This window comes from Lithobates pipiens, unplaced genomic scaffold, assembly GCF_037356315.1.
Source record: "Lithobates pipiens isolate NorthernLeopardFrog02 unplaced genomic scaffold, aLitPip1_a1.2 Scaffold_18, whole genome shotgun sequence".
In the NCBI taxonomy this organism is placed as follows: Eukaryota; Metazoa; Chordata; class Amphibia; order Anura; family Ranidae; genus Lithobates; species Lithobates pipiens.
In genome coordinates, this window is record NW_027507758.1 from 80,188,020 (window position 1) to 80,200,513 (window position 12,494).

The following is a 12,494-nucleotide window of genomic DNA, read 5'->3' on the forward strand; positions in this document are numbered from 1 at the left end:
GGGAAGGGATTTTGGTTTGTACTCAGTTCTTTATTCAGTACTTTCTTGCCTAGTACAGTGTAATCCATTTTTTTTTTTTGTAATTTCAGTTATTTTTTTATGAAGCTCTGCTGACATCTTGTGGACATAAAGTGAAACATAAAACATAACTTTTCAGAAAAGTTGTAGGGCCATGTTTGTTAAAATGGCTAGTTTGTTAAAAGAAAAAAAAAATAATGATTAAAAAATGTTAAAAAAAAACACTCCCTGAAAAGATCAGGAATAATACTTTCCAGTCCTTGTCACTTACCACTCCCGATCACTGTCTTGCAGAGCTACTAAAATTGAAGAATCTGTGCGGTGTGGTTCCACCCACTGGCCACCATGGCTGTACAGCTCTGCAGGAACACAGTAGTGATGTAGGGGCTAGTGGGTGGAATCACAATGCACAGTGGGGGGGGGGGGGCATAAGCATCAGATACACTCAGCACTGCAATAGAACCAATATAACAATCGCCAGGAGTGAGAATAGTATGTATTACCCTTCTTTTATGCGGTGCCTTTTTAAAACTCTTTTAGTAATGAGTCAATTTATGTACACATGTCATGAAAGAAGTATGTTGGCTATCATTGACCTCTTGAAAATGCTGATTGCCTGGTTGTTAGTAATATCAGTAGACCTGGAGTCGCACACCTGAAACAAATATGTGACAATAATGGAAATCAAAGAAAAGACCAAATCTTTTATCTCTGTACTTGTTCCAGGTCAAAAAGTATTGAAGCCACTGGGTTAGTATAACAGTCTGGGAGCTAGTATTCTTGGAAGAAAAGATGTCAATTGAGTCTACTCATTTCTTCAGGTTTTACTTAAAAGTAGCCCTTCTATTTGTCTGAATTCTCACAGCAGACTAACATTGTCTGTAACATCTAAAGCGGGTGGACAATGAAAATGCTAACTGAGGATTTTCGGCCAAAAACCTAATTTTCAGTAAGCGTGTGCAGTGGTAAGCGAACATATGTGAGCATGATGAGACTGACATGGGACTCAATTTCAGATCTCAGATAAAATCAGTCTGCAAATGTTATAAACAGGTCCATAAAGTGTAACATTTACCATATTATGAATAGGAAAATGTTATTGAGACATACATTTTACATTCAAGAGCAGGAAACTGAATGGTAAACTGTATTGAATGTGAATCAATCCAGTAAACCTGAAGGTATGGTGAAACACTGGGTCCTGAGCAAATAAACTAGAAATGATCAGTGAACCATTCACCCTTCATTATAGAAATATGCCCAATATGTGGCATAATAAAGAGAATGAATAAAACCCAAGAATTATAACGGATGCTCTTTTGTCATCATTTTGAAACTTTTCTCCTTAAGACACATCTCCTGGCAAAAAAAAAAAAAAAAAAGCTTTCCCATGCAGTCGGATGTGCCCTCTCACTCTGTACGTGTCAACTGCGCGTTTTTGTCTAAAGGATTAGAGAAAGCTTATGCTCACCCGATCCTCCACTCCACCTGCAAACAAGCTCCCCCACGATCCAGCGGTGGACTGTTCCTGATGTCCCCACATCCAGAGCAGGTCTATGGGCGTGATGACAACAGGAACAGTCTACCCAGTCTACCGCACAAGACCGCTGCACCGTGGGGAGGGGGGTCTGAGCAAGGGCCACAGGGACAGGTCTTTTGCAGGGAGGATTAGGTAAATACATCTCTGTTCTCCAGTCCTTTAGACAAAAATGAGCAGTTGACCCATGCAGTTTGGGTATAGTACTGCTGCATGGCAGAACTTTTTTTCTTGACCCCGGAGTTGGGTTTTAAAGATGAAGTTTATTCTGCTTATAGTTTTCCTTCGCTGGTGCCTACTTTCCTCCCTTATTAACATACGAATTACATTTTTAACCAGTTTTTCTTCTTTTGCATACATGTTAAAATCAAATTTTTTTTGCATTAACATTATTTGTAGTCAGAGTCTTCAAGTGGGAAATGCGATACTCCTAAGAACCAAGGCCTGAGGTGTGCCTTGGCCTAGCTCGTCAGTATGCCAGAGAAGAGGGCATACCCTGAATGTAAGAATAAGAACAAAATACTATGAGAATGTATGAAACTGGGGAACGGGTGGGTGGGAACCCAGAAATCCTAACGACACTGGCCCTGGCAGAGGAGGAGGTTTAAATAGCCCTCTCAGACTCCTCCTACAAATACAGGCTGGCCTGCGGCCAGCCTTTCAACATATAACAGAGGCCTTGAAGGTTAAATTGTTACTAAACCCAGTAATATGAAAATAGTTCATCTGCCCCAGCCCCCACAGTGCCCACAGCTTATAAATCTTCTTTTTACATATTAAAAAAACATATTGCAACTATATACTTTTTTGAATGATCTGCATACCACGGTCAGTGATAAACTGCACAGTTTCTCCAGTGGTGAGAGTTCAGGTACGAGGAGATTTCCACTTCAACCTGTATACATACCTATATATGTGATGACAATATCATGTGACCTGGCAAGCTCTGAGAACAAATAATTATTCTCTCCTGCCTAAAAGACACAACTGAGCATGTGTAGGTTGGCTACCCTGCCTGTGTTAGCTGGCTTTCCCAAGATAGACAGTGCAGGGAGGGAAGGATCTGTGCATACAGGGTAAAACAGCCTTTTTACACAATGCAGAGGATTAACCCCTTAAGTTCCACAGTGAGTATAACAAGCATGCTATGCTGTATATACAGACAGATTTTACTTTTGTGGGTTTAGTAACACTTTAAAAAGAGGAAAAATAGATACAAAATGTGCCAGCCTTAAAACTGCACACTCCTATGAAATGCCAAAAATTTAAGGTACCCAAAATTATCAGTAAGCAATACCTTTACAGTTCATCAGTTTAGAATTCATGAGGGACCTAGAACCACATACACATTTTTACATTTTTACATTTGCAGTCGTGCACGGGGCAGTTGTTTTTACTTTTTTTTTATTATTTTTATTTAATTTTATTATTTTATTTCTTGATTTTTTTCATGTACCTTTATTTCTTATGTGCCAGTGCACGTGACAGGTCCTCTTATGGAGATCAGGGGTTTCCCTAATGTCTTATATAAATTAGTGCAGCGCTTAAAGGCACCTATTTAAATAGGTGAAATTTTTTTTTTTATATCTGACAAACAAACAAGTGAATGGAAAGTCCATGAAATATTTAAGAACAGTCCCAAAATTAATCACTCTGGTGCATCTAGAGCTTAGTTAAAGTCCTCAGATGGCATTCAAGGTTAAATATCTTGTCATGTTCTCAGACTTCAAAGCCTCTTGAGAATGGGTTATAGGCAAGTAGAAAAGGTAGATACTCTTACCGGATAGGTTGCACACATCCACGTATAGTAGTGTGTCTTGCGAGCTTATGGGGGGGCTCCAGCCACTCACCCCAGTGCACCGACCAGATGTTATTTTCCTCTTAGGGTTCCTTGCGGTATCCAGATGGGGAAGATGAGTAGGGTTTCCGTACCATAAACTACTGTAGAGCTTGGTGCCAGAAGTCTCGTGAGGGTTCACCATAAAAGGGACAAAGCATAAAAAACGCCTCGCATGGTGAAATACAACCAATGATGGTTTATTGAAAAAATTCTGATAGACAGAACTTAAAAGTATAAAATCACGTGATACATAAAAATAAAAACAATTGCAATGTGGGAAGCAAACAAGTGCTGACCCGGGCCAAGTACTCCAGTAAGAGTATCTACCTTCTCTACTTGCCTATAACCCATTCTCAAGAGGCTTTGAAGTCTTAGAACGTGACAAGATATTTAACCTTGAATGCCATCTGAGGACTTTAACTAAGCTCTAGATGCACCAGAGTGATTAATTTTGGGACTGTTCTTAAATATTTCATGGACTTTCCATTCACTTGTTTGTCAGATATAAAAAAAAAAATTCACCTATTTAAATAGGTGCCTTTAAGCGCTGCACTAATTTATATATGTTATGTGAACTTGGTTTGTTTGTGTGCTAGCAGCTGGGCTGTGTTCCTCACAGAAAATTTGTAGTTCAACTACTCCTCTTCACTTCTTTCACTTTAGAAATAGTGCAGTGTTTTTTCCTTTTTGTTCCCTAATGTCTTACCTGCCATCTGCTCCAGCCAGCCAAGCACAGCAGTGTTTTTGATCTGCTGTACACCCAACTTCCTAGCCTGGATTTTGACAGCTGTGAACCAGAAGTTCTCAGGGTTGAGTGCTTCAAGTTCACAGTGCTGCAGAGATCGAAAGGATGAATGCATGCAGTGGTCCAGTTCTTAGGAGGAGTTATGCAAATCTCAAAATGCGTGATGGGTGTTACATCATGAAGGAGTGGGGGAATCTTGGCAGACTGCATTTGTGTGCTAATCAACCTAGATAACAACTAAATGTGATTCTGAGTCTTATTGATTGAAAGAACTGAAATCCCAAAAATATAGCCAGGAAATGGGCTTTATTGAAATGGGTTGTTTCTATTTTCACTTAAAGCAGAGCCAAAAGGGGAAACTCTGTTTGTTCACACCCTCACGCTCCTTCACATTTGGTACGTTTTTGGGGGGAGGTACCCCTCATACAGATACCCGCTACCACTTCCTGGTAAGATCTGCATCATGTCCGGCCCCACCTCCTTCCCCCCCGCTGCCTTCTGGGCCTGTGTGTGTCAGGACCATTCAGAAAGGACAGCATGACTTGTGAATGCGTAGTAGGAAACCAAGCCTGAAGGCTTCACAGCCGGTTTCCCTTACACCCAAAGCCGATGAACGAATCGGCTTGGGGGGCTGACATTGCGGGATGCCTGGACAAGTAAGTGTCCTTATATTAAAAGTCAGCAGCTCTAGTATTTGTAGCTGCTGACTTTAATTTTCTTTTTTTTACAGGCTGGAATTTCGCTTTAACTGTGGAAGCATATTTTAATGCATGTACGTCTCTCCCATTAGGTACAGCTGGGTTCATTTCTGCTGAACCAGAACTTTTTAGCAGACATCCAGAAGTGCAGAGAGTTGCTGTCATCCTGTGCAATTGCCATCTACTACAAGACGTGTCAGAGCTTGTTACCTACCCCCACTAAGTGTCACTACACCTTCAACCTCAGGGACTTGTTTAAGGTAACCACCTACTGGCCCACAAATATTCATATTACAAGGCCAGTTTACTTTCCTACTTTCCATAAATATCCGAAAGTGTAAGGCAAAGCTGTTCTTTTTTTTTTAGTTTTTGGATAGAGTAAGGAATGATTAGAACCTCTGTAAAGGTTTTTATTTCTCTCTATATCCCCATTAGTGACATTTAAAGTTTAAATTTGTCCTGATGACCTCACTGGTACTAAAAGTTAGGGAGAAAGGCAGAATTTTGAATTGTCACCACAACTAGAATAAAGGGAAAATCTTCCAATAGGCACACTTTTTCTGGTGGCAACATTCTAAAAGGAGAGTTTCCTCACTTTGCTGAGAATTTTTATAACTTCCTGTTGAGTGTACAGTACAGGAAGTGAAGGGAAATCTCTGAAATGATACAAAATGTTAGTAGAAATTTGATGTTGGTTTTAACCATTACTTACTTTTTCCAAGATATAAAAATAAAACTAGTGTGTGCTTTTAGGCCGCGTACACACGGGCGGACTGTCTGATGGACTTCAGCGGACAATCCACTCGTGTGTGGGCTTCAGCGGACTTTTTCAGCGGACAGTCTGGCGGACTAAGTCTTTCGGAATTTCCGTAATATTGTCCGTCCAAACTTGGTTTCAGCGGACAGTCCGCTCGTGAGTAGGCTAGTTCGACGGACTAAGTATGGCGCATGCTCAGAAAGGATTTACACGGCGAAAGGTTGCATTGCAGTGTATTGGACGTCGTATTTCTAGTCCCGTCGTACGTGCTGTACACGTCATCGCGCAAGCTTTCGGCGGACTGTCTGTTCATCGTGTGTGGTCAAGTCCGTTCATTCGAAAGTAGGACGGACTGTCTGTCGGATTGTCTGACGGACTTAGTTGGGCAGACAGTCCGCCCGTGTGTACGCGGCCTTAGACATACTTTAAAGGGTTAGGTCACCTTTTCAGTAAAATAAAAAGGTGAACTAACACCATACACCTTCAATCCCACCCCCACTCCTCCCTCTCCAATCTCAATTGTACTTACCTCCATGGGTGATATGCAATGATCTGTGGCTGTGACCAATCAGAATTCCTCTGATTTGTCCTGGAAGGTCAGAGATTTCAAATCCCCAGACAGCTGCCGTGGACACTGACAGCTTATCACCCACAGATGTAAGTTCAACAGGGACCCGGGGCGGGGGGGGGGGTGTAGGGGTGTATGCTGTCAGCTCACTTTTTCATTTTTTCAGAAAAGGTGATCTTGCACTTGAAATTGGACCCGTGCTTTGCATATGCAAGGCAAAGCAAAAGGTTTCCTTTGATGCTTGCACACACCACTTGCTCCCAAGCTACTCTGTTCATCAAGGAAAGCAGAGCAAAGTGACATTCTTGGTATTTCCAGTTATGGGACTTATGGAAAGGACTTATTCCATTTCCTCCCACATGTCAGGCTTTTGCTAAGTGCTGTCACATGGAAGCGGGAGGGAGTCCTCAACCTAGTGTAAACTCTAAGTCGGCTTTTACAGGGCTTTTACTGTTCACTCACCAAGCAACAGGGGACTGACAAGAAAATGACTATATGAGCTGGGAGCTGCAAGGTTAAAGCAAAGGTTCAATTTAAATTAAACACATTTCAGGAGGCCTTAACTGGATATCTATCACATTTATGTTCTCCATTGAAACACAGCAGGGAAGTTTTCTTGCATATGGGTTAGCTGAGCTTGTTCAGCATAAATGTAGCTGTGCCCACGCAGCAGCGGATGCATGCAAAAAAAATATACATTTTGCAATTTTTTGCATATGCGCATACACTGTACTTGTGTTTATGGTAGCACCGCCATATACACGAGTGTTAGTGATAGCTGTATGCTGTATCTGGGGTGCCTGGGCGGAGGAAATATAAATGCTAAATAGACTCAGCAGGCCCATGGGCAAAATCACTTATTGTGATGACACTGGCATGTTTCCAAGTTTTATCATCAATTTTGAGCTATGGTCAGTTTACAAACACAGTAATGTAATCTTCTTGCATCACTGCCTCAAACTCCAACAGGTCCTCCAAGGTTTGCTGCAGGCAAGCGAATCAGTAATTGTGACAAAGGAAATGGCGGCCCAGCTACTTGTTCATGAAGCTACGCATGTTTTTTGTGATCGCCTTGTGGATCGAGAGGACAGAGAGTGCTTCTATCAGTGTGTATCAGATGAACTGCACAATTATTTCAAGGTAAAAAATAACAATCTGGCAAGAGGCTGTCACTCTGATGTAGTGGATATGCCTAAATTGTGCAGTTATTTTCAGGTATCTTCAAAAACACAAAAGTACACAAAGTAACATTCTTTCATTGCATTATTGATTAATTCAAACAATAATTTACATAATTATTACACATTTAAAAGCATATGATTCCATATTACAGTCCTTGTAACTTCCTGTACTTCACATATTTATATAACTTACAACTTATGTATAGGACACCAGAGATGAATCCTGGATGGGAGATGTGTCCCCATTATTTAGGTTGTGGTCCTTTTAAGGGGGGCAAAATTAAAACAATTGAGAGTACTCAGGGATTCTCACCCTTGTGGCGTAAGAGGTTCCGGGAAAATTTACTTAGGTTTCCCAGGATTGTTAAGTCCTGGTATGTGACCCAGAATTTGGAGGCTCTGAGAGATTTCGGGTGGGAAATAACTTCCAACGCTGACTTTGGGGCAGGGCTACTGATAGGGGGGAACCACCAGTCCTCCTGTAGGGAGCCCAGGCACACAGGGGGGCCCAAACAGCAGGTGGAATTAGTGTGATCTGGTGGAAGGGGCCGTTACAGAAGGATGCCCTATGTGGCTCTCTGCAGCAGCTGAAAGACAGTTTCTCCCCCTCCTGCCGGCTTTCAGCTGCTGCAGGGAGAGACACAGACACAGGGCATCATACCTGTAATTTCTTCACCGACACCAATCCCTCTCCCTTTTGATACACATATTTAGCTTATTTAATCTTAAAGTTTCACTTTTTTCTTCTTATATTTACATTAGTGACTGGGATCTTTAAAAATAGTGTCATGCACGCTACTGATAAAAAAAATTTTTTTTAAATGTCATGCAATTCTGAGATAATTTTACAGGGATGATTTTGTGGCAATATTTCAATCAACCTTAGGATTCAGAATGTGTTTCTGCAAATCCTCCCCACTAGTACTTCTTTTGAAATATTTCAGCAGATGCATTCTCACAGCCCAAACTCAAAAATCAGTACTTGCCAAATAGAAGTATGTAGGGGCCTTGAATAATGTTTCCTCAAATCTTTGCAGTTTATAAGGTTGAATGTAGCCTGGTGGGGTGGGGGGGGGGGATGTCTTTCTTTAATCTTCATTTGCACTTTTATTTGTTGTAGATTACCTGGTCAAAAGAGAAGCTGATGAAAGAGCCAGTTCAGTTTGTAGACTTTCTAGAGACAAGCTCGACAGCAAAAAGCAGGGTGTATCGACCAGTCACTAACCAGAGACAGCTTGTATCTAAGCTGGAGGAATACCGGATGAAGATGAGAATGAACTCCCCCAGTTCTGGAGTGAGTATTTTCCCCTGTGTTTTTCACCTTTATGGAATCACCTTCTTTGCTGTGCAGACGAAATAGATCTCTGACACAGAACTTTCTGCACTGACAGGTAACCTGTGCTCTTCCATGGCTTGTCCATTCACAATCCAACATTTTCATCCACTGTGAACACTTTTAGCTTTGCTTGCAACAAATGCAATTGTAAGGGTTTAAGATGATCTAAAGCCTCTATTTTTTCCTCTTATAGTGATAACCAAACACATTTAGTGTTGTCTGTTAAATGTTGTAAAGAACATCTAAACCCAAGAACAAAAATTTTATATATTGCAGCTTACCAGTTATTAGATAATATCATTGTAGCTTCTTTTTTTTTTTTAGCCTTTTCTTCCTGTATTTCCACCTGGTGATCCTGCCACTAACACACTTCCTGTCCTAGAGTAACAATATTTACTCACTTTGTTGAATCCATGGAGGATCAACATTGCTACCCTAGGACAAAGAACACTCTACGGAAGTTGAAAGGTTATGTAGTCCTCTGAGATTTCTGGGAAAAATGTGCAGGTCCGACAGAGCGTACAGGAGGTTATTACCTGACAATATTTCTGACAGTATAGGGCAGCCCTTCTCAACCTTTTCAACACAGAGGAACCCTTGAAATAGTTCTGCAGTCTCGGGGAACCCCTGCAAAATGTAAAAATCTACAACTCATGATAATTTAGTGTAATGGTCAGTGGGAAGAATGATCCTTACACTTGTGGTCATTGGGAAGAATTGCCTCCTTACAGATAATTAAAAAGATCAATGGTGTCGGTGGGAACTTATCCGAGAGGCAGAAATGGCCCAATGCTGATGGAACCTCTAGCAACCTCTGGAGGAACCCTGGTTGCGATCACTGGTATAGGGGTTTGATGAACAGATCAGAACGCAGTCTGCTGACTCACATGGATGTACACTCCAGAATGCACATGTAGATCTGTATAGCCTTTCATTGATTTGAACAAGCTGCCTGCACAAGGTGCACAGAACACCTGTCCAATCCATGCTGTTAAAAGCAGCCCCTGACAAGGGCTTATGCTCATGTGAATGAGGCCTAACAATGAACTTTTCTTATTTGATCTTTTTTTTCTGACCTCTTATTTTTCTCTTTCTACGTACACGCGTTAGATGCTTTTCTTATGTTTTCAGTAGGCAATGAGGGACATATGCAAACTTCTATAATGTGGCCCCCTTTACACTATGTGTTGCCTTGAAAGTGGATATAAACCAATGGTTCTCAACCTCAGTCCTCAAGTACCCTCAACAGGTCATGTTTTCAGGTTTTCCTTCATCTTGCACAGGTGCTTTAAATCAAAGTCAATGGCTTGGTATTTTGGACAACTATTTTATCTAAGAGAATTTCCCAAAACATGGCCTGATGGGGGTACTTGAGGACTGAGGTTGAAAACCACTGATGTAAACCCTCACATATACCCAGTGAAGTGAAGAGCCTCAGATGATACACAGGGGTGAAACAAATCTCCCTACATTTGTCTTAAATGTATATCTGCTGTCTTCAAATTTTTATACTGTTTAGAATGTTCAAATCCTGTTATGATATTTTCTCTTCCTGTCCAACACTGCAGTGAAGTGTGGGCATACAGCCAAGACAGCTGATTGGAGGAAAGGCACACACCCCCTCTCCTCATAGGTAGAGACTTTCAGCGCTGATCATTGACTAGTTCAGGACTCTGCTAATCTATTTATAGCATCCTCCTCAACACAAAACTCAGGCTGCTTTTATCATATGTGATGGAGTAATTGTCAGGAGTTATCATGCTGATAACAGAAGAACGGAGCAGGAGAAAGCTACGGGACATAGTGCTTTGAAGAGAGATAAGAAAACACTACAGATATATGTGCCCAGCTCAAATTTCATGAATCTGGTTTACATCCACTTTAAGGCAAGCTGTATAATGGCAGCTCATTTATTTTGAATGGACTGGCAGTGCACCTTAACCTACAAAACGTTACTCGGACATTACTTTTTTAATACAGTATGCAGCATCATTGCCTGCTACTGTAATGGTGTATGGTGTGCCTTTCCAAATGAATGGCATCGCAAAACACTGTATCATAGCTCTGCAGTGTGAACGGTGCCAAAAGGTATGTACGTCTTGGCTTCAGTTTGTTTAAGAGCAAAGCGAGTTATAAAGCTAGATTTTACTCAGCACTTTAAACAAGTAGCATTTCAGTAAACTTCAGTAGTATTTGGAAATTGTATAAAGCCTGATCGGAGCTTGTATACAGTGACAGCCAGCACTCCCATTATCATAAATTTTCAGCATCCCCAAACTGAAGTTATGGGCCCATACACAGGAGTCCAATGCAGTGGGAAGATGCACACATATTAAAGTGTGTTGCACTAGTACAACACACTGCAACAAGCCAAAAATCATGCATGCAGTATTTTAAACAATGCAGCACCCCGCAATGCACTTAAAGGAGTTGTAAAGTCAGAAGGTTTTTTATCTTAATGCAGTCTATGTATTAAGATAAAAAGCCTTCTGTGTGCAGCAGCCCCCTCAGCTCCCCTAATACTTACCTGAGCACCCTCTCTGTCCAGCGATGTGCAGGAGTGTTTCAGTCGTCCAAGATTCCCCCTCCTGATTGGCTGGCACACAGCAGCTGCTGCTACTGTCAATCAAAGTCAACTAACCAATCAGGGGAGAGAGGGGGCAGGGTCCTTTTATGAATGGACACAGGGAGCTGTGACTCAGCTCAGGTGCCCCCATAGCAAGCTGCTTGCTGTGGGGACACTTAACAGGAGGGAGGGGCCAGGAGCACAGATATGGGACTTGAGAAAAGGAGGATCCAGGCTGCTCTGTGCAAATTCACTACAACAGAGCAGGTAAGTATAACATGTTTGTAATTTTTATAGGAAAAAAACAAGACTTTACAATCATTTTAAGTATGTTTCAGGATGCTGCGATGCACTACAAACCAAGTATAATTGGAAGGTTTGTTAGGCTACTATTCAGGCAGGTGGTGCCAGATTGCCCCAATATGCATAACGCATGCTCCTATGATGGCGTGGTGTGAATGGGCTCTTCAAGGAAGCTGCTGAAAGCTTTTCATATATTTTGAATAGCTAACTGTACACTTGGACACTATAGATAGCTTTAGACAGTGCAAACAAACTATAGTAATGAATGAAGTGCAAAAATTCTGAACTGAAAATAAACTGACATTACACTGGATGGATGTACACAGGGGCGGACTGACCATTCGAGCACTGCCCGAGGGCCCCATGCCACCAAGGGGCCCCATCAGGGTTGCCAGCCGCAATAAAACCAGGGACAGTATGTAAGAATCTGTGTTTTTTTTTTTAAATCTCAAGATTATAGCTGCCCGCCTCTCCAGTACCTTTTCAGTGTGTGTATGTGTATTCTGTGTGTGTATATTGTGTGTCTGTGTGTGTATACTGTATGTGTGTGTGTATACTGTGTGGCCCCATAATCTATTGCCTGGGGGCCCCATAATCTCCTATTGCCCGGGGGCCCCATAATCTCCTATTGCCCGGGGGCCCCATGAGTTGTCAGTCCTTCCCTGGATGTACACTTCACAAATCATACCAGTATACAGTGAATGGATATATTTGCGCCTATGCTAAATCTGCTTTTTGTTCCATTTATACAGGATACATACGTATTCTTCACTGAAGCTGTACAGCACATCATAAGAGCAGCTAGAGTCTTCAGACAGCCTGGAGGTCACATGATGCTGGTATTGAAAACTTTTATTGTAAATCAATTCATCTTGGGATGTGTACTGCTCAGATAAATAATAACAAATCCCAGTTTAATTATTTTTTTTTACCATAGGGCTAATC

General features: G+C 41.6%; 1 protein-coding gene across 1 annotated transcript in view; it reads left to right on the forward strand.

Annotated features, from left to right (window-relative positions):
- Nucleotides 1-12,494, forward strand: part of DNAH14 (dynein axonemal heavy chain 14) — a 418,175-nt gene that overhangs the window by 298,057 nt on the left and 107,624 nt on the right. Inside the window, exons 51-54 of the mRNA XM_077485830.1 lie at nucleotides 4,931-5,098; nucleotides 7,133-7,303; nucleotides 8,465-8,638; nucleotides 12,302-12,388. Coding sequence (XP_077341956.1) covers nucleotides 4,931-5,098; nucleotides 7,133-7,303; nucleotides 8,465-8,638; nucleotides 12,302-12,388 — 600 coding nt within the window. The remainder of the gene's footprint in view (nucleotides 1-4,930; nucleotides 5,099-7,132; nucleotides 7,304-8,464; nucleotides 8,639-12,301; nucleotides 12,389-12,494) is intronic.